The sequence below is a fragment of the Hippocampus zosterae genome, chromosome 1 (assembly GCF_025434085.1).
Source record: "Hippocampus zosterae strain Florida chromosome 1, ASM2543408v3, whole genome shotgun sequence".
Taxonomy (NCBI): Eukaryota; Metazoa; Chordata; class Actinopteri; order Syngnathiformes; family Syngnathidae; genus Hippocampus; species Hippocampus zosterae.
This window is the reverse complement of record NC_067451.1, coordinates 37,030,206-37,057,885: the sequence shown is the minus strand read 5'-3', so window position 1 is coordinate 37,057,885 and position 27,680 is coordinate 37,030,206. Positions and strand designations below refer to the sequence as shown.

Below are 27,680 nucleotides of genomic sequence, written 5' to 3'. Positions count from 1 at the left end.
TGGATGAGACCCGCCCAGAGTTCCTAAGGGCTCTGGGTGTTTTGGTTGACATGCCCCTGCAACACTTCATGGACATCAGGACCTCTGGATTGAGAGTGGGGTGGTGATCCCCCATTTTAAGAAGGGGGGCCGGATGGTGTGTTCGCACTACAGACGAATCACACTCCTCATGCTCCCTGGTAAAGTCTATGGTGGGTGCTGGAGAAGAGGGTCCATCGGTAGGTCGACTCTCAGATACAGGCGGAGCAGTGTGGTTTTCGTGCTGGCCGTGGAACATTGAACTAGCTCTCGACCCTCTACAGCAGGGGTATAACTCATTTTAGTCGCAGGTCAATTTGGAGTTACGTCTTCCCTCGGAGGGCCGTTATGATAGTGAAATCACAAAATTATTATTTTTACACAACAAAATAATAGATTGCTATTTTTGAAATCAATTAAGTCGATTAAAAGAGTTTGTTCAAGTGAAGGTAAACAGGGTAACAAAATGATGGCAAAATCTCAATGTTATTTATTACACATGACAATTTGACATTTCGGTGCAGATTTTAGCAAGTTGACACACATGATTTGCTTGCCACATAAAATGACCTGGCGGGCCGGATCCGGCCCCGGGCCTTGCGTTTGACACTTGTGCTGAACAGGGTCCTTGGGTGTGCATGGGAGTTGGCCCAAAATGGCTAAATCTATTTTGTGGACTTGTAGAAGGCGTTCAACACTGTCATTTGGGGAGGTCTGGTCGATACGACAGCAGTCCTTCCAGATTTGATAAGTCTTATAGCTTGTCTTTTTTCTACTTATTATGGCACTCCTACTTAGCTGTGCGAGTTCTGTCGTTAAGCCTATGCTCAGGTCTAGGTTTTGACAGCACAGTTATTAATGGAGCCATCGGATCTGGTCTAGCATGACAGGATGAGGGGGACCAAGAGGTGAGTTCCTCTGTGTTTGAAGAGGGCACGCAAAGGTTATTGAAAGATATCAGAGAACCGCCCAGCAGTAAGATGGTGAAAAACTCGGTGGTTGCACTGCAGATGGGCAGATTTTACAGCAGCACGCGATAAAATGACATCAAATGAAACTGTTATGTGATCAGAAATCACATTGTACAAGACTTCCAAGTTTGACAGCGGTCGACTATACGCATGAATTTGGTCTAAACTATGTCTTTGTTCATGTGTTGGGCTGGTCACATATCGGACAAAATTAAAAGAGTACGTCATCTTCAAAGTCAGGGGGGTAAAACATGGGATGAGCGTGGGGGCAATTACTTCTTCACTTTAGGACAGGTAGTTCTGGATTTTTTTTTGTGCCTTAATAAATTAAATTTATATTTCAAAACTGCATTTATAATTTTCTTGGATAGTCTGTGTGATATTAAAATTGGTTTGTTAAACTGAAACCCATCCATCCATCCATCCATCCATTTTCCAAACCGCTTGATCCTCACTATGGTTGCGGGGGGTGCTGGAGCCTATCCCAGCAGTCTTCAGGCAGTAGGCGGGGGACACCCTGAATCAGTTGCCAGCCAATCGCAGGGCACACAGAGACGAACAACCATCCACGGCCACACTCACACCTAGGGACAATTTACACCGTCCAATCAGCCTGCCATGCATGTTTTTGGAATGTGGGAGGAAACCGGAGCACCCGCAGAAAACCTGTGTGTGATAAATATGCAAGAACACAGAAATCAGGAAAGGGGCAAATACTTTTACACAACACTATATTTAAACTTCAGGAAGCAAACACTGGAAAACAATAATACTCAGACTCACTATAGTAGTTTTATTTTATTTTCATTTGTCATCTGTGCTTTAATCTGTGATTGGCTGGCAACTACTTCAGGGTGTGTACCCCGCCTAGTGCCCGAAGACGGCTGGGAAAGGCTCCAGCACGACCCATGACCACTTGTGGGGATAAGCGGATCAGAAAAATGGATGGATGGATGGATGGATAAATGCTTGAATGAAACACTTGAATTGACACATGACTGTGTCAACTGAGTTTGTTCGTCTGTGCCAGAAGTTATTGATCTGTCAAATAAATTATAAAATCTTTCCAAATACCTCCTGTATGTGCTAGTCATTGCTGTTTGATGCATTGAATGAGTATTTCTATTATCCGAGACCTCCTACTGTGTAAGAGGTCATTGAACGCACCTCAATACTCCTGGCTAATATGAATGATGTACATGTTTTTGTTTTGCTTCTCCACACTGCTATTTATCATTGAATGCAAACACATTTTTTTCTTTTTCTTCACTCTTTTTCCGTAAAACTAAAAATCAAAGCACAAAAATGTGTTCAAGTCTTTAAATGGAGATATCTCGAATGAGTGGAGAACAATTATCTACCGTTTGTCTTTAAATGAAAACAAGTGCACCATTTTCACTCGCGCGCCCCAGCACGAGGGGAGACCATTTTTATCGGGGGCACAACAGCTGTATGGACCCACATTTGTGTCCTGTGAGATATTTGGGAGTGAGTTACGAATTGTATCCCCTGCCGCAGGAGCACACAAGCATTGAGTGAAAGTGGTATGATAATAATGTCGCTGGGATCTGGGACACTTCACGACCATGATGACGAAACCTGTGAGTGCCTCCGCTCCATCTTACTACTGGTCAATGCTGGGGAACAATCAAAGCTCGATATAGGGAATGTCACACTATGCGCCAAGATGAGTAAAAATTCTGGCATCCCAGGTTTCGTCATCATGGTCGTGAAGTGTCCCAAATCCCAGCGACATTATTATCGTACCACTTTCACTCAATGCATGTGTGCTCCTGGGGCAGGGGATACAATTGTTTTCAGGGGTCGCAACATTGGCAATGGACATGTTCACGGTCGACGCTGGACCAGCTCAACTCATGCAACCTAGCTCGAATAAGTGTAGAACAATTACCTGCTCTTTGTCTGTTGAAAGCAAATTTAAGTTGATCTAACAGGAAAAATAACATTCTCAATAATGTTCACTCCCCCCCCCCCCCCCCCCCCCCCGAGTCTGAATCAATGCCTTACATGTAAGCAAAGAGGATGAAACTCTTGTGGTGTCTTAGAAACCAAAGGGTAATTCATCCACCAACAGTGAAGCCTCATACCTGTTTGAGAAGACGTTCTTGTGTGAAGAGTTTTCTCTCTAGTTCCAGAGCTTTCTGGCTTTCTAACAAAGACTTCATTCTTTGCTGGGAAAGTTCTTCTCCTAAACGTTCCACATCCTTACTGCACATGTAAAAGAATGCGCGCGCACGAACACACACCAAAGTAACCCGGCAAAAATATAAATAAACTCAGCACTCACAAAAAGTCAGGGAAAATAGGCTTTGAGAAAAATTTCAGGATGAACCTCAAATGCACTTTAATATAAAGGTGAATGTAATGTGACATTCCCTAAAAAATGGAATGCACATTTGCAGCTGTTCAGGGTTTCAGCACTTTTTGCACAACTTGCTGTACTCTTACAAGAAATTGAACAGCAAAATTCATAAAGGCCGTTTCAGCCATGAATGGCATAATTCTGGTTCAATTTGAATTAGTATTTCAACATCCCTCTTCATCATGCTGTTCACATTTTGACATCATTTGACAAAGATGCCATTATGAATTAACAGGCCAAATGAGCTTCACATGTGAGGTGACAGTGCATTTTAGATCCATCCCAAACTGGGAACTGGTCGGCTTCATACATGTCATATTTACATCCCCAAAAATAAAACATCAACTCACATTGCATTGTCAAGTTTCATTTTCAGCAGGTCAGTATAAAACGTTTCATCGTGGCCATGACCAATTTCTGATGGAGGGATATTGCTCCCCTTGGTCTTAAGCAATACCTGCATACAAACATACATGTTTAATTTTTCATCTTAATAGTATACAAGCAACTCTGCATTTCATGGACAATAAGGAATAAAGAAGCTGTCTCTGCACTTTTATCCAAATTCTCATCCAAAATAAACGACTTCCAAATTGACACATTAACCATCGTGTAATTACAATTTTTCCATTGCCGTAAACAATTGTAACGAGTGCAACTAAGCCATTAAAAAAAACCACACACACAAAAGCAAATAAAATTGTCATTATTTTAGAATTTTTCCAGACATGATGTATGGGCAAAGTTTCATATGTTTTCTCTTATGTAAAGACCGATTGCTTTTTCTTGGCAAAGAGTGGATTGCCAGAGCAACAGGGTGTGATGCTTTTTACTTGTCATCTTGAACATTTTAAGATGAAAAACTCACTGTTTGAAGATAATTGGTTTAAATCTCTAGGAGGAAGTTGAGAGAAAATTAATACATGGCGGATTTTCATTTAAGTTTAGCATTCAAGCCATATTATGATGCCCGGCCCCCGTCATATAGTATGTTGAAAAACTTTAAATTATTTTCCCTGTTGTTGTCGCAGGTGTTGGGATGGTACAGCTCAAGTTTGAAGGTTAACTTGTAAATGTGCAAAAGTGAACCTTAATTGTCCACTCAAATACTTATGGATCATTTTCTGTTTATTTTAGGGCAGGGGTGTCAAAAATCATTTTGGCCACATTGTAGTTAGGCTTTCCATGGGAGGGCCGTTATGACTGCCTAACTTTCTAGGGGGCGCTACTGAGCCATTTATTTCCCCAGTGTGGGACTAATAAAGGATATCTTAAACTCATAAAATATGATTTTGCCAGGGATGATGTGAGAAATTTTTATGAACGTTGAGAGTAGACCATTAAATACAGCGTCATTTCTGGATCCTGAGCTACTACATATGCCACCTATCTAGTTTTCGTGGATCTTTGTGAAGCATACAATTGAGGCTGCTTCCTTGAAAATTTGCTGAGCCATTTTTTTAAATCACACATTAACATTAGAAAATATTGATGCTGTTGCCATGCCTGTTGTATTTACAAAGTTTCACGAGTTTTCGTGCATTGTTAGGTTCTCAAAATTAGTGTTGCAACAGCAAACTCATGAAAGCCTAAACACTATTCCAAGCAAATATGAGATGGATCTGGTACACCCGCTAGGAAAAAAACATCAAAGATTAAAACATCTTTTTTTTTCTTTCTACGACTGGTGGCACTACCACTATGATAAAATATAAGTTTACAGATGTACAGTATGGGTACACAAAAACAATAGGGACTTCGCAGCGATCGCCTAAACAGGATTTTGCAAAACATTGTCATGCTCAATAAATTTTTATCCAATGATTGAATGAATTGATTAAGTTGATCGAAAAATCTACTCTAAGAAATATTCAATAGCGACAAAACCATTGCAGCAAAAACACATTTTGTATTTCACTGAATAAAGAGATTTTTTTCCCCCAGTGTTACTGTTTTTTGGGGGGTGAAATTCACACAGCTATGAAACAATGCCTTGCCAGGTCATGCACAATTTCCAAGTTGATCGACACTCACCTCAATCTTCTCCAGTCTCTCTAGTTTTGCATTCAAATGTTGTATCTCGTCATTCTTCTCTAACAAAATGGAGTGCAGTCTGTCCAGTTGAGATGGGTCAGTCCTTGAGCATTGGAGCTGCATAAGAGTGGCAATGTGGACCTGAAAAACATGGATAACTAAATTGTGCTTTGGACTAATTATGATATTTAGTCACAGAAAAAGATTGAATGAAAAAATGTCGGTTTCGGGAGTGTTAATCCACTTTGAGGTACAGTTTCACGATCATTGGTCTCAATCGGTCACATTAAACATGGTACTGTACCTTCATACGCTGCGACTGGTGTTTGTTAAAGACATATTGCGCTTGAAGTGAGTCATACTGGACCTTCATGCTGATAAGCTTTTTCTCCATTTCAGCACGTTTATCCTCCAACTGAAGGAACATACAATAAGCCAAACGACCTTAAGACACTTAGACATACGGTACATCACAAAATTGATTTGAATCTCAAATATTGTCTTGCATCTTTTCCTGGGGCAACTTTGAAGAAATCACACTTTGTTAAAATGGCAATGCAATCAGTGTAGAGCTTGTTCAACAGCATACATTTCCTAGACCCTAAAAATAACTTGACAGACTACCATGAATGTCAAAACCGTTGGAAACAAAAGGAGTACACACCTAAGTGAAAATGTCCAAATTGTGCTCGAAACCAATATTTTCCATCATGTGATGTATGGAGAGGCAGTTTCAACATTCTTGTTTTGTGTTTTTTGTTATTGTAAAGTGTCCTTGGGTGTCTTGAAAGGCGCTTATAAATAAAATGTATTATTATTATTATTATTATTCTTGTGTCAATTGTTATGTCACCCTTGTCACAGCAACCCTAAAAAGTTGAATAGAACGCAATTTGTGTCTGTTTTACATACCTGCAGGACACACAAGGTTTCCCAAGTATGTGAGGAGCCTTTTGTGTTCTGCAAGGTCGAAGGTTTTTTGGGAAAGTTTTTTTTTTTTTTTAATGTGAAATCCCCCCCCTCCCCCTCTCGGTCACTCCACCTGTCTCGGTCTCTTTTGTATTTTAATAGTGCCAATACAGTACATAAATTAGAAAAATCCACAAAATGTCATGAGTTCAGCAAAAAATCCAAAATTCACTAAATGTATACATGATATACAGTATATATATATATATAATAGCACTGCGACTTATCCATTTTGTATTTATATTGCACTTAATTGAACGGTGTTTTTTTTTTTCTTCTTTCTTCTTTCTAACCACAATCTTGCTGCTGTAGACTGTAAATTTCCCCAGTGTGGGACAAATAAAGGATATCTTAATCTTAATAAATTTCGGATTTAAAAATTCCAGTTTTTTCAGACCCTTCTTTCCATTACATTAAATTATTATTTACAATTAATATAAAATAATTCTAACAATTTGTGACATGCGGTCCAGTGGTTAGCACATCGGCTTCACAGTGCAGAGGTACTGGGTTCGATTCCACCTCCAGCCTCCCTGTGTGGAGTTTGCATGTTCTCCCCGGGCCTGCGTGGGTTTTCTCTGGGTGCTCCGGTGTCCTCCCACATTACAAAAACATGCATGGCAGGCTGATTGAACGCTCTAAAAATTGTCCCTAGGTGTGAGCGTGGATGGTTGTTCGTCTCTGTGTGCTCTGTGATTGGCTGGCAACAGATTCAGGGTGTCCCCCGCCTACTGCCCGGAGACAGCTGGGATAGGCTCCAGCACCCCCCGCTACCCTAGTGAGGATCAAGCAGTTCGGAAGATGAATGAATTTGTGACATTTGGGTAAATCGACTGGTGAGCATGTCTGCCTCACAGTGCAGAGGTGCAGGAGTTTGCATGCTCTCCCCGTGCCTGTGTGGATTTTCTCCGGGCACTCCGGTTTCCACCCACATTCCAAAAGCATGCACCGAAGGTTAATTGAACACCCTAAATTGTCCAGAGGTTTGATTTTGAACGCGAATGGTTGCTTGTCTCTGTGTGGCCTGCGATTGGCTGGCAACCGGTTCAGGGTGTTGCCCCCAGGCCCCAGCACCCCCCTTATCAGGGTAAGCAGATCAGAAAATGGATTGATGTACAAATGATTGATTCTTTGAAGAGCCAGTCATCAGAGAATTTCTGCAAAAACAAAAACGTTTTTCTTTTACCTCAGCGAAGAGAGAATTGCCTTTGCTTTTTGGATCCTGGGCTTGTTGTAGAACCGTTTCCAAATGGAGCTGAAGTTCGCGGTTCACCTCACGAGATTTCTGTTTCACAGAAGAGAGGCGAAGAAATGAGATATACAGTACTTTGTTTAGACAATCTGTGGATGAGACAGCATTTAAATGTTTGCAACATACCTGCAGTCGTCTGTTTGAAATGTTTATTTGAAGAATTTTGACATAGATGACAATTACCCAAAGCATACAATAAAGACAACACGATGTGGCTTCTTTGAAAGAAGAGGATAGCTGTGGACCTAAATATATTTATAAACAAGGAGAGACCATCCAACTGTTTTCCGTTACGTTTGAAGAGTTTGGCTCGATGCGACATGGATGGAATTCGGCATCAAGGCTCAAAATAAGCGGATTTGTATTGTAATTTATGAGTCACATTTTGTGCCTCAATCTAACACATTGAAAACAAAAACAGAGCGTGAGTTTATGTAATTGAGCTCCAAAATGTAATGGAAATCACTGAACTAACTCACTACGCCCATAATACCGATTGTTGCCGATATTAAAAAAAAAATGAAAAAGCTATGAGTGTTGTCGCCACTAACCCGACCATGACACTTTAACCTTACACACGCTTTATAAAGTTCTTCAATTTGGCATTGAGTGGGGTACAGGGGAGTTTTGTTAGACTATGTCAAAAATAAATTATTTAAGAAACATTTCTTCTGTTTGGTGAAGTTATTTCTGGCATAGTCCTTGGCTAACGAAAGTCTCCTTCACCGCAATGATGAGGGTGTCACCTTTACAGGCACAAGAAGGTCCGCTTTATAGACCCCTACGTTGGAAGTTATCACATTATTCGTTTTTTCATATTCATCTCCAAGTTCACCTTTTGTTTGTTGATTTCAGTGTTGAAGTTTAGAAGCTGGAAACCTCTCAGTATTATGCCTTGTACTACAAAATGTTTGACAGATATTTAAAACTTGTTACTGTTAACATAAATGGCTTGTGTGGTCCAATTAAGAGGTGGAAAACGATCTCAACTGAGAAAAAAATAAAGCAGAAATTTATTTTATACAAGAAACATACCGGTACCTTACTGATGTGGAACACTTCTTGCTGAACAACTCAAGTTTTAAACGGGCATTTTGCTCTTCATATAACTCTGAGGCGAGGTGAAGCGATACTTATGTCTGGGGTGCCGAATTAGGAGCATTTGTCTGAATATAAGAACAGAGATTTTCAATAGGACCAATTTCTTTTACACTGAAACTACAACTGGATGTATTATGCTCAGTATGGTCTAAATGGACGGAATATGTTAAACCTGGGGTGATTTGTTAAATATAAAGTCATCCAAGGTTTTCTTTTTTTTTTTTTGTAAAAAATATACTGTAGCAGTGTGATAGGTGCTCACACTCCCTTGTTGGTTTGTTTCTTGTTTTATTTTTCTTTGTGTAAAATGGAAAAACATTAGGGCGGCACGGTGGTCGACTGGGCAGCACGTCGGTTTGCAAACAAAGAAATAACATTACTGACAGACTGGATTAGATAGTTCAAGCACAGGCACAATTGTGGTTTGTCATTTGTGTAATGTACAAGTCAACAAATGTGAAACTTTTTTTGTTTCGTTTTAATCAATATGTGGTGTTAATGTCATTGCATTTATTTATGAGAACTGTACAAGTCAGTGTCAGTAGCCCCATGCAGCACAAATACTGGTGCTAATATTAGACGCTGGACTTTTTTTTTTTTTAATATCCGCAACAATCAGCATTCCGCCCGTAATGAGTTGACAACTCAGTGATTTCCGTAACAAAGTACTGTACAGACATGGCAAAATGGCAGCTCTGACAACACCTTGTGCACGGCAAACATAAGTTAAATATTTCAGTTTAACTTGCTGCAATTAAAGACCATGTTAAGTTTGATAACAAACCACCCAATTAATTACACAAGATACCTCCTCTTCCTCATAATTTGAGAGTAAAATCAAACATTAACAACACCAAAAATAGAGATCACATTTTCTGGGCTATTTATACAATGCCACTAATAACAGCAGTGAGGCTGGGAACTTACTGACCATTAATGAATCTTTTTGCTAGTTTCAGTATACTGTAGTTTCTATCATGCAGGTGTTGCAAATATCTGCTTTTAATGTGTGACAGCATATTTTTTTTCTATTTTCCAACAAAATTCTTGACAATTTATTTTTGACTGCAGGTGGAGATGATCAGGATTCCAGTTGCAAATCATAAGTCCTTACAGATCAACTACTGCCGTCACAGTAGGTCGCAACACGGTAGGGGCAACTAAATAATATTTACCTCTAATACTGCACACCAGGTGGCAGCTTCTTTGTTTCTATCTTCTGTGGTTTGCTTGAGATTGTGCTGAAGGGTGCTATTGGTTAATTGTAGTTGCTGCTCTTTGTACTGTGTTTCCTTCAGTGCCAGTTCCAACTCCAACTGCAAGACAACAACTATTAAGGCGCTACCATATCTTAAATAACATTGTTGTCCTGTGAAAAACACCTAGATCCATTTTTGTCATTTTCAAACATGTTTACATGCATTTTGGACATCGTATCAATGTAACGAAAACTGACAAACTTTCTTTTCACAGGACAGCGACAATATGTGAACTTCAGTACACTTCCAAAAGGTGTGCAACACAAGAATACATAAATGTCTCCTTTACCTTGATGTTCTCTAACTCCAGAACTTTTTTCTGCAGATCCATTAACTCTGAGGTTGATGATCTTTGCGTGTCTTCATTAAGAATCCGAAGCTCATCCATCTTATTTTTTAGCAACTCGGTCTGTAAGTCAAGTTTTTCTTTCTGCTGTTTCTCAATCAGCTGTGACTCATCCAAAGAAGACTGCAAATGCATGATCTAACAGACAAAAAAAAAGTAATTTGTGAAAATAAAAACTTGTCTGGCCTCCAGGACGCCCATCGCACTGCTTCTGCCAAAAACTTCTCATCTGGCGGACGGGATGTTCACCGGACTGGTCCCGCCAGATTCTTTCACTTTTCAGCCAGGAAAATAATTATACGTTACTTTATTGCAGCTACATTTTAAATTTAACAGATTGAAACTCAACGGCAACATGGTAGAGACAAATTGAACATATGAATCCAAAACGTACACACTTGTTCTGTGAATGCATTTATATACAATCCTTCTGGGGGCGCATTCACTCAGCTCTCTGTGATGTTCTGAGATATGTGAACACAAAGTGTTGTTTGATTTTATATTTGGCACACTTGGACGATGCAGTGCATAAAGAAGACCAATATCTTGTCAACGTTCTCCTGGTGGCCGATAAAAAAGTGATCACAAATAACTGGCTTTCTACTGATCCACCTATGTTTAAACCAATGGTCCACTACCAGCGGTCAGCGGACCGGTACCAGGCCAGGGGCCATTTTATACCGGGTCTCACAGACACAGACCAAGATCTTTTTTTGTTTGTTTTTGCTGAGCATGAGTCAACCTCAACCATCCCTTTGATTACCTTCCAAAGGGAAATATGAATATATCAACACAAATCGTGGTATTTACGTGACTATCGGCGAGCTGTGAGCATATTTACGCCATCAGACATGGAGGAAATGTGAGCGACTATAGCTAATTGGAGTGCCCATTCTAACATTGATTTGCAAGTTGAAGTAAACAGAATCTGCCAATGAATAAAAAGAGGAAGCAGTAAACAGAACGTAATAGCGAGAACATGGCCAAACGTACAGTGAAACGCACAGCTGTTGAGCATCCATGACTTCCAAAGATGAAGCTGTTTTGGCAGAAGTTCCTCCCTGGCGGTATCGCCTAAGCGACGTGGGAGGGGGGGGGGGGGGGAGCTGTTGTGCACGGTATGTCAACAAAACCGAGCTGTTATAAGAAACTTGTTCAATTATTGAACACGTAGCAGCCATGTGATCAAGTGGAAAGCATGAAAATGCGAGCAGACCACATGAACATGAACAGTTTAGTCACTAATAACTAGCCGGCAGCCACCGGGTGAAAGCAGCGATCAATCGTGTCATCTTTTGATCAGTCATATTTGCAAGTAGCAATGATGATAACACCATAAAAAAAATATATTATATTTACATGATAAGACAAGTTTATTATTCTTGATTGGTTTAGTTCTTCGTAGTTTACTATGTTTAATATTGATCTATATTTGCTGTACAGTTGAATAAAACTAAAAGGAATGAAAAAAATGTGAATACAATGTTGAAATTACTCTACAATTATCGTTGTTGTTAGGACTCGTGCTTTAAAACAAACAAAAAAAGCAATGACAAAAAAACGGTTGCTGGTCTGCGAACTGCATAGAGTTGTCTCAACTGGTGTGTGACACAAAAAAAGGTTGGGGACCACTGTTTGACCAATGCCTGTCAACTGTAGATGACTGGACATGAACTGCCTTACGTACAGACTGAAACTGAAAGAATAATATCCTCTGGAAGAATTAGGGCAAAAGGCTGATGTTCAGGGGAAGACTTTTTTGACGGACAAGAACGAGAACAAGGTGGTATCAACACGGGCTTCTTTTTGCAAATATTGTATTACAATTCAAAATATGTCAAATAAATAAAGAATGCAAATGTGGCATGAGAGTAACTGCATGTAAGTTGCTAGTTTCCTCATTTTCCACAAACATGTGCTGCAAAAGCAGAGATGCAATACTGAGGCCACCAAAACGGACCCCTTCAACACTTGGGCTGCGCCTAGAAATTCTGTCCATAAAGGTTATTACAGAATCTGTGACAAAGGGCAGCCTTGGCGGAGTACAACCCTCACTGGAAACTATTCCGACTTACTGCCGGCAATGTGAACCAAACTCTGACATGGCTGGTACAGTGACCGAACAGCCCGTATCAGGGGTTTGTACCCTATACCCACGAAGCACCCCCCACAGAACTCCCCGAGGGACACGGTCAAATGCCTTCTCCAAGTCCAAAAAACACATGTAGACTGGTTGGGTGAATTCCCACATACCCTTGAGGACCCTGAGAGCTGGTCCACTGTTACACGGCCGGGACGAAAACCACACTGCTCCTCCTCAAACTGAGGCTCGACTTCCTGATGGACCCTCTCCTCTCCAGCACGCCTGAGTAGACCTTACCCGGGAGGCTAAGGAGTGTGATCCCTCTGTAGTTGGAACACACCCTCAGGTCCCCCTTTTTAAAAAGAGGGACCACCACCCCAGTCTGTCAATCCAGAGTCACTCTCCCCGCTGACCACGCGATCTTGCAGAGGCGTGTCAACCAGGACAGCCCCACAACGTCCAGTGCCTTGAGGAACTCGGGCAGATCTCATCCACCCCTTGGGCCTTGCCACCGAGCAGCTGAAACAAATCTGAATAAGGAAAAACATTGCAAAAAATAATGCAAACTGGTTAAACATGAGAGTAGCTGAGATCTGTCATAACAGAACATTACTCCTCACAAACGTCCTTTGCCTCGCTGTGCTCAGTGTCACTACACAGTCCTCCCTCCCATCCTCTGGCTCCGCTGGTTCCTCCCATAGCACGTCATCCTCACTGCCGTCCAGGGTATGTGATATCTATCATTTTTTATTTTTCTTCGTCGTGCTACCACTATTTTTATTTTTTATTCTTCGAGACGGGTTCGCTTTGGCCTGGGGAGTCAAGTTCAGTAATCTGGCGCCATCTGGCGTCGTGAATGGGTATAATGTCAAGACCCCGAATATAAGACGACCTCATTTTTCTTATTTCAATGCAAAACCCACCGTCTTATATTCGGGCCAATACGGTACTTGGGAACCCTTTTGGGTCCTTTTAGTTGTTGTCTTAAGCCTAAAATCAATGAAAGTTTTAACCATAATTTAGTCACCTGATTGTATTTTAGTTTTAGTGCAATTTTGGTTAACAAAAACAGCAATTTTAAATTAATACTGATAGCTCACTGTCGATGCATGGCAGGATAAGTACATTGAAGTTTCAATTTGTCTATGAACTATCAGATTAAATTAGGATTCCAGCAGTATTTTGGCCTTGCAAAAACTGCTGATACTATGATGATTTCATTTAGCAGCTATAACTGTCACATCGGGTTAAAGTTAAAAGACACATAAATGTAGATTCTACACATGAACACCACTGTCTCAACAAAATCTCAAATAATATTTAACTGTTCAATTATGTTTGTGTCACATTTCAGATTAATTTATTTATCTATCTTTTTTCTTTCCAACCTTGCCTCATGTTGTAGCCATGCTGCAGCCATCATGAGTAAGTTGAACATGACAGTGAGGCTGGGACTTAGCACTTTAGCATGTACCGTATTTTCACGACTATTCGACGCATCGTACTAATGGCCGCAGTCTCATTAATGGGTGACATTTCTGTATTTTACACATACACAGGACGCATCGTACTAATGGCCGCAGTTTTACAGTGGTAAAACATACGCCAGCTTAAACATACGGCATGCATGCGTGCACTCTAACACGTTAGCTTGAAGCATACAGTAGCATGCCAAGACATACAGATAAGATAAAAACACGTTTTTAAAAAGGCAACGAAAGCAGAACCGAGTTCGGGTGTATTTTATTTAGCCATCGTACAATGTTCTCACGTTTATCGATCAATCATCACCCAGAAATCCATCAAAGTCCTCATCCTCTGTATCAGAAGCAGAGGACTGCACATCTCAGTTGTCATTGAATGCATCACATGCTAGTGTGAGTTGCTACGCATTGCCGAGCGGAAAGAAGGAGTAGCAAAAGCAAAGTCAACATTTCTCTCGTGTGAAGCTTTCCCACATTTGAAAGTAAAGAACAGAGCGAAACATGGTGGCAGCGCGTGAGTGTGTAGAAAGAATTGAACAATTGTGCAAGTCCCGTAATCCATCAAAAACGCCGCGTTCCCTCTCGTTGTTGCGTATTGTGGCGTAACTCGCCAAGCGCTGCCTCTCACTCTTTGTAAAGTTGTGTTTGCCACCGATCATCCATTGTTCCCATGCCGTTGGCAACTTTACTTTGAACGCCCGGTTGATGCCAATGTCCAGCGGTTGGAGTTCTTTAGTCAACCCTCCGGGAATAACGGCAAGCTCAGAGTTCATTTGCTTGACTTGTTTTTTTCACCGCTGCTGTGAGATGGGCACGCATGCCAAAAGCATAACCGGTGGCTTTAAGTTTGAACTGAGCTTCGTAGGCCTGTCTTTTTGTCGAATTTATTTTCAGGGGTTCTTAGAAACCAAAACCGGAGTTGTTTTGCAACAATGCACATTGCCACACTCTATACAAGTGTTGGTACTGGCTTGAGGCGTCCACTTACACGCCCACCCTTCACCATTGGCGGACTAGCTTGCCTGTCCTCTCTCTCTCTCTCTCTCTCTCTCTCCCTCTCCATATATGTATATATACACGCCCACCCTTCCCTGATTGGCCGACTTTTTTCCCGCATGCCTGGCCACAGTCACTTCCGCCTTTTCTCTATATAAACAGCGTGTCGGCTGTCAGTCAGATTTTGGAACTCAGCGCATATAAAGGACGCTCCGCACCATAAGGCGTCATGTCCATTTTGGAGAAAATTTAAGACTTTTAATGGCGCCTTATAGTCGTGAAAATACGGTACTTCACAAACATGTGCTAGGAAAGACATGCCCAATCATTGCCCCCTTCCTAATTTCCTTCTCTTTCCTTTTGTATGTTTGTCACATTAAATATTTCCTATCATTAAAAAAATCATGAGTCAAAGACAAGTCAACACAAGTTGCAGTTTTTAAATGTTTTTGCTGCTGTTGTTCACACAAGATGGAGAAAAAATTCCAGCATACATGGTCCTGTGTTCTTCCCATCCTCCTGTATGGTGCAGAATCCTGGCCATTAAACAAGACCCAGGCCAAGAGGATCGACGGCTTTGACAGCAGGTCACTAAGAACCATCTTGAACATCAGCTGGCAACTCCATGTTTCCAACTCAGACCTCCAAAAACATACCCATCAGCTCCCTGCATCCCGACTGGCCGCTCAGAGGCGCATCCGTTGGCTTGGTCATCTCCTCCGATTACCCCCGGAACACCCAACCTGTGCCATCCTCTCATTTGATCCAGCGACAGCCGGCTGGAAAAGGCCACGCGGCAGACCCCACACCAGATGGCTTGACGTCATCAGAGAGGATCTCAAACACCAGGGCCTTATCCTGGAGGATGCAGCGGACCTGGCCCATGACCGTGCTCATTGGCGGACCCTGGTGAAGCTGATCGGCTCTACGCACTGCGACGACCCAACCGAATGAGACTGGGCCCCCGCGTCGCAAGAGCATTATTATTATGGTCCTGTGTAAAAATAAAGATTGCTCCCCTAAACCTCACACTGTATAGGGGTGTTCACACGGCACACATTTTCTCCGGCGCTACACCGATGTATTTTGTTGCGATATATTTTACACCGAAGCAAATTTTGTGGAGCAGTCACACGTACAAAGCCGCTGAGCGTGTCAGCACCGGCACAGCGTCGGTGCTGATCCACTTGCGGTCACACGGCAGTTTCTGCAGCAGAGCAAAATGATAGAAAACAAATAAGCTGTCGTGTTGGTTCTTTTTAAAACTTTTACACAACTCAAGCGACTACTGGACAGGCACGTCCTTCTCCTTATCGGTCTCCGTGCCTTCTGCTCGAGAGTGACCGCCCCCAAAAACGTAAATCAACAATGACTTCAATGACACTCAGTAAAGCAAACATGTAATGCGCCAAACAGAAAATCAAGAGAGGAAATCACTAAATAAATTATATGGGAGCGGGGGGTCGTGAACACACAACAAAGGAACAAACTACACAAACAACTCAGAGAGACAGTCCAGTCTCCTACAAAAGGAAAGATGTTACCAGTCCAGGTCTTGTGTCTTTATTAAACAAATGACGGAAGTCTGACAGAGCACGAAAGCAACGCATTCTCGCCGTACGTAATCAACTCTTCACGAGCATTTGCTCTGGAGCAAATTTAACCCAGTTGCGTTCACATGTGCAAATTTACATCGGTGCAGCTTCACAAACGAGCATTTGTTCTGGAGCAAATTTTTTAAACCACCTCCCTGAGGTGGATCAAATTTGCTTCGGTATAAGCCGATATCCGGGGCTACGCCGGAGCTAATTTGCATGTGTGAACGCTCTACTGGCGCAGTGCCAGCATAGCACCGTAGCAAATCTTGCCATGTGAACACCCTTTGAGTAGTTTATCAGAAGCAATTACATGTAGTAACCCATCAAAGTGAGGTCCTTGAATTTTGGAGAATGGATTATGGATGGATGGTTGCCCACTTTGTTAGAAGAACCCCCCTGAGCACCGTGCCCTCCTCTCCACAAGACTTTCTGTTACCTCTGAATTGTATTATTGTCCATCAATCTACTGTCTTTACACCGTAATTTGGGTCGCAGGTGTGCTTGATCCTATTCCTGCTGACTTCACCCTGGACTGATCGCCAGCCAATCAGAGGAACTGTATTGTTGCTTCTCTTTAAATTCAATGATTTTAAATTGTTATTTTAAAATTGAGAGTAAGGTCTATTCAGGGGTCCTGGATAGGAGGGTCCGTCGGGAAGTTGAGACTCAGATTGAGGAGGAGCAGTGTGGTTTTCGTCCTGGCCGTGGAACTGTGGACCAGCTCTACACCCTTAGCACGGTCCTCGAGGGGACGTGGGATGACACTTACCCAACCAGTCTACATGTGTTTTGTGGACTTGGAGAAGGCATTTGACCGTGTCCCTCGGGGGGTGCTTCGGGAGTATGGGGTACTGAGCCCCCTGATACGGGCTGTTCGGTCCCTATACTGCCGATGTCAGAGTTTGGTTCGCATTGCCGGCAGTAAGTCGGAATCGTTTCCAGTGAGGGTTGGACTCCGCCACGGCTGCTCTTTGTCGCCGATTCTGTTCATCACCTTTATGGACAGAATTTCTACGCGCAGCCAAGTGCTGATGGGGTCCTTTTTGGTGGCATCAGTGTTGCATCTCTGCTTTTTGCAGATGATGTTGTACTGTTGGCTCCTTCAAGCGGGGCTCTCCAACTCTCACTGGAGCTTTTCACAGTCGAGTGTGAAGCAGTTGGGATGAAGATCAGCACCTCCAAGTCTGAAACAATGGTCCTCCGTCGGAAAAGGTTGGAGTGCCCTCTCCGGGTGGGGGAGCAGATCTTGCCCCAAGTGGAGGAGTATAAGTGTCTTGGGGTTGTTAAGGAATTATTCCGCTAGAAGTATTGTAGAACATTTCATCTTGCTATGAGAACTATTGACACTTGTCTCTGTCCTGAACATCTGCTTGTACTTAAAACAAAGAGTGTAGGGTGAAGTTGGGGGTCCTATTTCCCCTTGAGTGATTAACAGTCTTGTGGCCGTCTTCTTTTGCGTCCCCCACATCGTAAAAGTCCCTGAAGGCAGTCAAGTGCCTTCGAAGAGGAAACCTAATCAAGATTTGTGGACCAGCAGATATTCTTTGTCAAAATGCCAAGATCGAACTTTGCTTGACTTTCTTTGTTTCAGATTTTTACATAAGAGGAAGGACTGCCCGCCCCTAATTAACATAATTAACATACTATGCCTATATGTACGTGTGACTGAAGTTGCTCGGGGCTTCCTGATGAAATCTGAGACTCACAGGAGCCCGAATCGATTTGTGTTGCGTTGTGATAAACTGAAGAAAAGACAATGTGGTGTTGGGTCTTCTTCCACCTTATAGAGAGATAAAAGAACCTGTAACCAAGGAGGGCCAAGAGCAAATTGACAGCTCCCATTCCTCAACAGGGTCTTGTTCATGAGTGAGGGCAAGAGGCAGTGAGAGATCGACAGGCGGATCGGTGCAGCGTCTGCTGTGATGCGGACTTTTGTATCGGACTGTCATGGTAAAGAAGGAGCTGAGCCAAAGGGCGAAGCTCTCAATTTACCGGTCGATCTACGTGCCAACCCTCATCTATGCTCACGAGCTATGGGTCGTGACCGAAAGAATGAGATCCCAGATACAAGCGGCTGAAATGAGCCTTCTCCGCAGGGTGCCCGGGCTCTCCCTTAGAGATAAAGTGAGAAGCTCGGGAGGGGCTCGGAGTCGAGCCGCTTCTCCTCCACATCGAGAGGAGCCAGATGAGGTGGCTCGGGCATCTGATTAGGATGCCTACTGAACGCCTCCCTGGTGTGGTGTTCCGGGCATGTCCCACCGGGAGGAGACCCTGGGGATGACCCAGGACACGCTGGCGAGACTATGTCACCCAGCTGGCCTGGGAAGGCCTCAGGATCCCCCGGGGAGAGCTAGAAAAAGTCACTAGGGAGAGGGAAGTCTGGGCTTCCCTGCTAAAGCCTTTGCCCCTGCGACCCAACCCCGGATAAGTGGTAGAAGATGAATGGATGGAAAATTGAGAGTTTACCTTGTTGTTGAGTTGATGAAGAGTCGTGCGGTGACTTCTCTCGAGTTTTTCCTTTTCATCATCAATGTTCTGTCGATGCTGTTTCTTCAGACTGTCAACTTCTGACTGCAATGACTCCATTAGCCGGGTCTTCAGCGCCACTTCGTTTTGCAGCGTATATTTGTCTTGCTTAAGATCCTTGGACAAGATCAGAGAGACAGAAGAACACTGCGTCTCAGCAAAACCTTCACAAGGTACGAGAGAGATAATTGATAACCTTCACTATAAATGCCAAATTTCTGACCAAAGTCCGAAATACACCTGAATGTGACACGTTCCCACTTTCTTATGTATATACAAGGGTCATTCAATAAATACCGTATTTTCACGACTTCAAGGCGCTATTGAAAGTCTCAAATTTTCTCCAAAATGGATAGGACGCCTTATAATGCGATGCGTCTTTTATATGAGCCGAGTTCCAAAATCTGTCTGAGACCCGACACGCTGTTTATATAGAGAAAAGGCGGAAGTGAGGTCGGCCAATCAGTGAAGTGCGGGGAAGAGGTCGGCCAATCAGTGAAGCGCGTCCGCGCACTTATATGTAAATTTGGAGAGAGAGAAAATGTGTAGTGAGTGACGACACGCACGCATGCGGAGAAGCGGTCGGCCAATCAGTGAAGTGCGTCCGCGCACTTATATGTAAATTATGGAGAGAGAGAAATGTAAATATATGAAGAGAGGTGGACGTGAGGGAGGACAGGCACGCAGGGGTTGGGTCCGGCAATGAGTGAAGGGTGGGCGTGTAAGGCACGCCTCTAGCAGGTACCAGCACATGTATAAAATGTGAGTATGTGCATTATTGCAAAACAACTTCGGTTTTGGTTTTCAAGAACCCCCGAAAATGAGTTCCACAAAGAGACACGCCTACGAAGCGCAATTCAAACTCCAAGCCATCGGTTATGCAGTGAAACATGGGAATCGAGCAGCCGCCAGAGAATTTAATATCAACGAATCCATGGTTCGCAAATGGAGGAAGCAGGAGAACGAGCTTCGCCAAGTCAAAAAGACCAAGCGCAGTTTCCGTGGAAATAAGGCGAGGTGGCCAGAGTTGGAAGACCAACTGGAGCGGTGGATTCTTGATCAAAGAGCAGCCGGCAGAAGCGTCTCCACGGTCACCATTCGACTAAGGGCGAAAACGTTAGCCGAAGAATTGAAAATTGAACATTTTCAAGGAGGTCCGTCTAGGTGCTTTCGCTTTATGAAACGGCGCCATCTATCTATGAGAGTGAAGACGACCGTGGCTCAGCAACTTCCAGCGGACTACAAAGAAAAGCTGGCCGTTTTCCGCACCTACTGCAGTAAAAAGATTGTCGACAAACGCATCCAGCCTAACCACATTACCAACATGGACGAGGTCCCGCTGACTTTCGACATCCCGGTGAACCACACTGTGGAGAAGAAGGGGACCAGCACGGTTGCGATACGCACAACGGGGCACGAGAAGTCAGCTTTCACTGTCGTTCTTGATTGTCATGCTAACGGACAGAAACTGCCACCTATGGTGATTTTCAAGCGAAAGACGCTGCCGAAAGAAAAGTTTCCAGCCGGCGTCATCGTGAAAGCAAACCAAAAGGGCTGGATGGACGAGGAGAAAATGAGAGAGTGGCTAAGTGAGGTGTATGTTAAGAGACTGGATGGCTTTTTCCATGCCTCGCCGTCACTCTTGATTTGCGACTCCATGCGTGCCCATCTCACACCAGCGGTGAAAGACAAAGTCAAGCAAATGAACTCCGAGCTTGCCGTCATTCCCGGAGGCTTGACGAAAGAACTCCAACCGCTGGACATCGGCATCAACCGGGCGTTCAAGGTGAAGTTGCGAGCGGCATGGGAAAAATGGATGATCGATGGCGAACACAGCTTCACGAAGAGTGGGAGGCAGCGCCGGGCTAGTTACGCCAAGATCTGTGAATGGATTGTAGCTGCTTGGACGAACGTTGCTGCTAGTACAGTTGTTCGAGCTTTTGGCAAAGCCGGCATCATTTCTGTGGATCCACATGATGACGAGAGTGACTCTGACAACGAGGGGGAACCCGGCGGTTTGGCTGGATTACAGATACTTGCACAATTGTTTAATTCGGACACAGAAGATGACGACTTTGATGGCTTTCTGAGTGATGCTTGAGCAAAAAACGTGAGTACCTTGTAAATAAAATACACCCGAACTCAGTTCTGCTTTCGTTGCCTTTTTAAAAACGTGTTTTAGCTTCCAGCTTCAGTGTGTGCTTCAAGCTAACGTGTTAGCGAACGTGTTAGCATGCATGCATGCCGTATGTTTAAGCGTATGTTTTACCACTTTAAAACTGCGCCCATTCGTACGGTGCGTCCTGTATATGTGTAAAATACAGAAATGTCACCCATTAATGAGACTGCGGCCATTGGTACGGTGCGTCGAATAGTCGTGAAAATACGGTAAGGTGAATTTTTCGGTGTACGGACTTGTAATACAGATTTGTTGGATTCACTTGCCGCTTTAAGAGGGGCGGGGCTGCCACTGACAGCCACTGCTACTGCTTCTGCAACTACTTCTGTTACATCTACTACTTCTGCTGCAAAGTGCTCCAATAAATGTGTCCAAAAAGTACAGAAAGAGTAATCTTTCCATGCTGACCGATGATCCCTATTCATCGGGCCGTGAAAAACTGAATTAACTGAACACAGATAGAAGCTTACTTTTTCTCCCCCAACGTAATCTTCCAGCACTGTCACGCACATTTCCCATTCTGTGCACAAACTTCAATTTTCCCTCAGCGAAAAAAATCTTTGGACTGATGTCTCAGCCAGTCGCTCAGAATCCTTTTGACTTCATCGTCACTTACAAATTTGGTGTCCCTCGTGAACGCTTGTAAGGGACCAAACAGGTGAAAGTATTGTATTAGTGCAACGATTCGTTCCTACCGACTGCTGTCAGGCTGATGAATAAAAAATAACAATCAAATTAATAATAATAATTAAATGATATGAAGGAAAATTGTAAATAGTACTGTGATTTATCCATTGTGTTCATATTGTATTTAATTGAAAGATGTTTGTTGTTTTTTTTCTCTTTCTCCTTTCTTCTTTCTACATACATTCTTGCTGCTGGAGGCTGTCAATTTCCCCAGTGTGGGACGAATAAAGGATATCTTATCTTATTTTGGTTCCATTTTAAAATGCATAAACATTTATTGCTGATTTTCAATTTTACAGCCACAGTATTGCCTTCAATCGAAATTGCTCCATAATTTATCCGAGTTGTGAGTTAGTTTGTAAGGTGAAGGTTGGCAGGGATTACATTTTGATTTGATATGCACATGTGTAAATGGCTGAAAAATTCCTTTCATCTTAAAATGCATTACTATACAGTATTTTTCAATACCAATTCCAGTACTTGTTAAAGTTTTGTGCCTTTGTACAGTCAGTGGGATCAGTTGTAATGCATATACTCAAAGGACATTTCAAAGGAAATCTAAGGTGCTTCATTAAACGTTTTGTAAAAGACATCTTCATTAAATTTCAACATGTTCCTCATGTTATTGTGCCTCTTTTGACCAAAACAAAGGAAATACAAATTATTTCGGTTATTTCTAGCGGGGTATGGTATAATTTTAATCGTCCGGCCGACTTGACAGCTAAAGAGGCCGTATGTGGCCCACAATGTGAAATGAGTTTGACACCCCTGTTTACAGTATTGTGTGGTGAACTCGTTTCCAGTCCATGACATAACCCAGTCTCCCCTACTGACCTGTCGGAAACAGGGCTAGGATCCAGCTTACCCGACACTGTGTATAGCTTAAGTACCATATTTTCCGCACAAAAAGACGCACTGGATTATGAGGCGCACCTTCAATGAATGGCTGGCTATTTTGTTTTTTTTTTTCATGTACAGTATTAGACGCCTCGGACTAAAAGGCGTAATCTCCAATGCGTCTACTGAATGGTGCTACGCTCCTTCCATTCAATTCGAGAGGCGTCCGTTCAACTTGAGGCGCTCATGATCGCCTCTGAAAATTGTAAATTAACTATTACTGTACTTAAATGAAATGACAAAAATTGAGAATCATGCATCAAAACAGAAAATCAAGCGAGGAAATCACAAAATAAATTATATATCGTCCCTAAATAATTTATTTTGGGATTTCCTCGCTTGATTTTTTTCGTGGTTTCATTGAAGTAAGAATTAATTTAAGTTTTTCGTAGGCGGCCATGAATGCCTCTCGAGTGGAAAGGAAGAAAGCACGGAGACGGACAAAGACTCACAGTACCTGTATTTGCCGAGACTGTGAAAACCATTAATAAAGTCTGCGTTTAAAAAAAAAAAAGAATAAAACCACAACCACAGTTTGCTTTTTTCAACAAACTCAGGTGTGTCTTTGTCCGTTTCCTTCCCTTCTTTTCTTCCGGTCAACTTGAGAGGCGTTCATGACCGCCTCCGAAAAACTCATTGGCATTTCCTTTATCGTAGCTTCAAGAGTCTAATCAGACAAGATAAAATAAGAAAACCTTTAATAGTCTCACAATGGAGACATTCACACTTCACAGCAGCAACATTATGAGAGGAAGAAGTAGAAGAACAAAATAAATAGGAGCTGCCGCCATCTTGAAGTCAAAATAACACAAGATGTCAGTCGTAGTTATTTATTCCTTTGTTGTGTATTCACAAATGATGAAATTACAATCTAAATTCTGTAGGGGGTAGGGGGGGGAATAAAATGTATTTTGTTATATCCTCGCTAGCTTTTCAGTTTTGATGTATTATTTTCAATTTTTGAAATTTCTTTGAAGTAATCATTAGTATACGTTTTTCGGTGGCGGTCATGAACGCCTCGAGTAGAACGGAAGAAAGCACGGAGATAGACAAAGACGTACCTGTATTTGTTGAGACCGTTTTAAAAAAAGAACACCGCAGCTCTCCTTTTTTCGGAGCTGCCACACATACTTATTTAATAAAGCAGCGACACAGTTCACTGAACCAACAGCAAGTTATAACATTGGCTCCTTACTGGAGACATGCTGTCTCCAGTAAGGAGCCATCTTGGAATCGACGTCTTACCGTAATGACCATACATAAGACACCCCGGATTTTAAGGTGCTCGGTGAGCTTTTAAGAAAATTGATGACTTTTTGGTGCTTCCAATCGTGCGGAAAATTCGGTAGTTGAAAACGAATGGGTGCATTTAGAATGTCATACCTCCAGCGCACTTGTCATCTCTATTCTCTGTTCCTCAAGCCGAGTTTGCATTTCTGATAGCTGATTAAGTAGATCCAAGCCAGCATGGGCAGCCTGTTGGACTTGCTCCTCCTTTTGCCTCAGTTGGCCCCGGAGACGGTGTATGTCATCATCTGTTGCTGGGTCGGACATCTGATGAGACAAAGATTTGGATTGTACTCAGAAAAGGTGATTGGCCCTGAGCTGCGGGTGGAGACCCAGGCTTAGAGTCAATATTTTTTGCCTATAAAAATCAATCACCAAATTTGACTGTCTCCAATATTGCAGAAATGATGGAGAGATTAAATCAACGACCTGGCTGAGATTTGTGCTGTTGTTTGTGTCAGAATGTATTTTGAGCTGCAAGCTACTTCCGGTTTGTGACTTGCTGAAATTGCCATGTAAACAAGAGCCCTTAATACTCGTGATGGGACAAAATGTGCCGAGGCTCCGGGGCTTGTGTCAAGTAATGGGAGGGGCGTTCCCACGAAACACGTGTCAAGTCGCTTCATTTGGGCAAAACTCTGAAATGATGACGTATGATACCTCGCTGGGCGGCTGGACGATGTGACTGCTTCAGGAAGTAGTTTAATGGTTTTTGGCGGACATTGCAAATACAGTACAGACGATGGTATAATGCGGGCACAAAATACAATGGTGATCGCTGGTCATCTCACATTTTGTGGATTCTGGGTTGCAGTGGCGTCCCGTGCATTTCAACCTTAGGCCTTCAGTGATGTCACATATATTAACACAATAGAGTATAGGCTCGTCAAGAAGCACTTAATTTCAGGAGCATTTAAAACCATCAAGTATGTATTCACAATTAAGAGCAGGAAACTAAATGTATAGATATTGTCCAAAATAAAAAGATGATTTCAATTGTGATATACATAAAATGATATCTTTGAATCAAAGGCAAAGGCCTTCAGAAAAACACGAGAGTTGAAACTTGCGGCGGGGTTCTAAAATGGCCTAAATTTCATGACGCCACCGTCTGATAATTCTTAGGAATTTCAAAAATATTAAAAAAACGTTTTGATAACTTAATCTCACAATTTACATATTTTGCCCCATAGAGACCCATTATAATTCATATTTTTGAATGCATCGTAAACCTAATGTGTATACATGCATTTCACGCGATTTTTACGTCAATCGCTTTGTTTTCGCTTGGACAGACGTAAGCATGCCACATTGTTGGGTTGAGGTAATTCCAATTTTGTAACACAAAATACATCATTAAAAAAAAATTGTAAAATGCGTAACTTAAGGCCTTTTTAAATATGAACACACAAGGGTTTTAAAAATACTAATTAAAATGCCACCCAAATAACGCTGTGTTAATATACAAGTCCGTCCAATAAATTGCGCGATGTCGCAGTTTCATGTCAGACACCAACCAAACAATAACAAAGCAAACTATTCTTTGAAAATAAAGTATCGTAAACAGATCCTTTGCATTTTGAGAACAGCAAATAACTGACGATGTTGAGCAGCTGAGATTGAACGAACTTTAGTGCACAAAGGTGACTACAATGCGCCATTATAAATTGCAGGTGTGCTGATTTATTTGATACATTTTTGTCATTTTATTTCATTACCATTAATTTAATATGAACGAAATAAAATGACAAGAAAAATGTAAAATAAAATTCATTTACTCATCAATGTAGTGCCTGTTCACATCTATGCGAGTGTCCCCAAACGTTTTTAAACGCAATGCAGTTTGTAAGTGCCCGGCTGTGCTCTGATGTTTCCTTGCTGTCTTGGTAAAACAACTTAAATGGGTAAATCCAGTGTTGCTCGAAATACCAAATTGGTCCGTTGCAAACAATAGGCATTCCCAGCAGTACAATTTGCAGCGTTTCTCAGAGGCTGTGAGCCACGGGTACCCTTCATAATTGCTCGTCTGAAAATGACGGACAAACCCTTTTCCTTGCTGGGACAGGCTAGCTAGCGCAGGAGTTGGGCAACCTCTTCGCACAATATCCAGCTTTTCGTGGAAGGTCTGTCTTGAAAATTGTGTGGAAAGCAGTTTTGCAACCAGATCAACGGCTTCTTCTTCGGCCATTTTGGGTTAAAATGCAGTGATAGCGCCCTCTAGCAGGCGCTAATCCAATCACCAAACGCGCACGTCTAGTCTCGACAGAACCCCTTCAAGCTGGCCCCGGTGCGCAGACTCATGATCTGATTGGCTATTGCAACCTAACTGTGCCCGTTCATTTTCAGCGCACAGCGGCCTGCTCTGTTTAATCTGAAGGCCCCGAGCAAGTTTAATTTACCTGGCAACACAAGCTAGCTGAAATATGATTGGTTAAAAACTCTACCATAATAAATAAGTTATTGATCGAGTGGCTTTCAATGTTATTTTAAATAACATTGAAAGCCACTCTACTAAGTGGAAATAATATGACGTAAAGAATACAGAGAATAATTTTGTTTACATATTTATGAAAATCAAATAACATGAATTAAATTTATGTTATTGTATGAATGTTTAGTCCAGAAGAGAAGGCCTTGCTAGCCCTGAGGGCCCGCCAGTGCTGGGTTGTTATTATACAGATGCGTAGGCAACTGCAATCTTTTTTTAACCTTGTCCATTGTTGCAATGCTGATTGGGAACATTTTGATTGAATTGCCTCTAATAAGGTAACATCAAGAGAAAAAAAGTGATCTTAATATAAATGTGAAAATGGGGGTTTTCTCTTGGCATGTTTAATGCTGGTCATGAAGCTTGTATTTGGAGATCTTCTCAATTTTTCTTAACCCTCTGAAGTTGGGACGGCCAACCGAGAGGCCCTGCGTAATCGGTCAAAACAAATCGCTGATGCACGTCGTCGTGTGTGAGCATGTTATACATCTTTTAAAAGATGAATTTCTGGAGATTTGAATGGTGCCCAACATTTTACAAATGTCAAATTTGAACTGGAACTTGGGGAGACCTCAAGCTTTGATCCCGTAGTGTTTTCAAGTCCTAATCAACATTCTATGTTCATTTTCAAGGCAGATTTCGTGAAATTAGACGAACTTAAGATTCGCCTTTCCTTTCTGTTTTCAAACATCCATAGTTCGGTGAAGGACTGTCTGTTCGAGTGACAAAGAAACGAGCACTGAACATTACAACCTGCACAGTATGAGACCCCCTTCGCAATTTTCCGGCATTGCGTTGCAACATGGCACACGTAAAACAAGCAGGTAAATAGCTGTGCTTGCTTAGTTAGATTTATTGTTTTCAGGTCGTTTGTTTCACTGGTACTGCAATCCCAAAGCGATTCATTCTAATTTGCTCCGGTGTAACGCTAGAAAACAAGTGACACTTTCAACTCACAGTAATCTCCGGACGACACCGCCTTTTTTAAAATTCCTTCTTCTTCTTCTTCTCCTGCTTTTCTGCTTTTTCTTCTTCTTCTTCTTCTTCTTCTTCTTCTTCTTCTTCTTCTTCTTCTTCTTCTTCTTCTTCTTCTTCTTCTTCTTCTTTGTCTTCTTCTTCTTC

At 42.3% G+C, this 27,680-nt stretch overlaps 1 protein-coding gene across 4 annotated transcripts in view; it reads right to left on the bottom strand.

The window, feature by feature from the left end:
* Positions 1-27,680, bottom strand: part of LOC127596754 (protein Spindly-like) — a 30,638-nt gene extending 2,958 nt beyond the window's left edge. For 3 of the 4 annotated variants that reach the window (XM_052059599.1, XM_052059600.1, XM_052059617.1), the window contains exons 1-10: positions 27,516-27,680; positions 24,167-24,337; positions 18,961-19,137; positions 10,277-10,471; positions 9,904-10,044; positions 7,562-7,660; positions 5,711-5,821; positions 5,407-5,547; positions 3,723-3,829; positions 3,098-3,218 (exon numbers count right to left, since the gene is read on the bottom strand). In XM_052059599.1, coding sequence (XP_051915559.1) covers positions 3,098-3,218; positions 3,723-3,829; positions 5,407-5,547; positions 5,711-5,821; positions 7,562-7,660; positions 9,904-10,044; positions 10,277-10,471; positions 18,961-19,137; positions 24,167-24,337 — 1,263 coding nt within the window. In that variant the 5' untranslated portion in view covers positions 27,516-27,680. The remainder of the gene's footprint in view (positions 1-3,097; positions 3,219-3,722; positions 3,830-5,406; positions 5,548-5,710; positions 5,822-7,561; positions 7,661-9,903; positions 10,045-10,276; positions 10,472-18,960; positions 19,138-24,166; positions 24,338-27,515) is intronic. The other variant, XM_052059607.1, reaches the window with a different exon arrangement.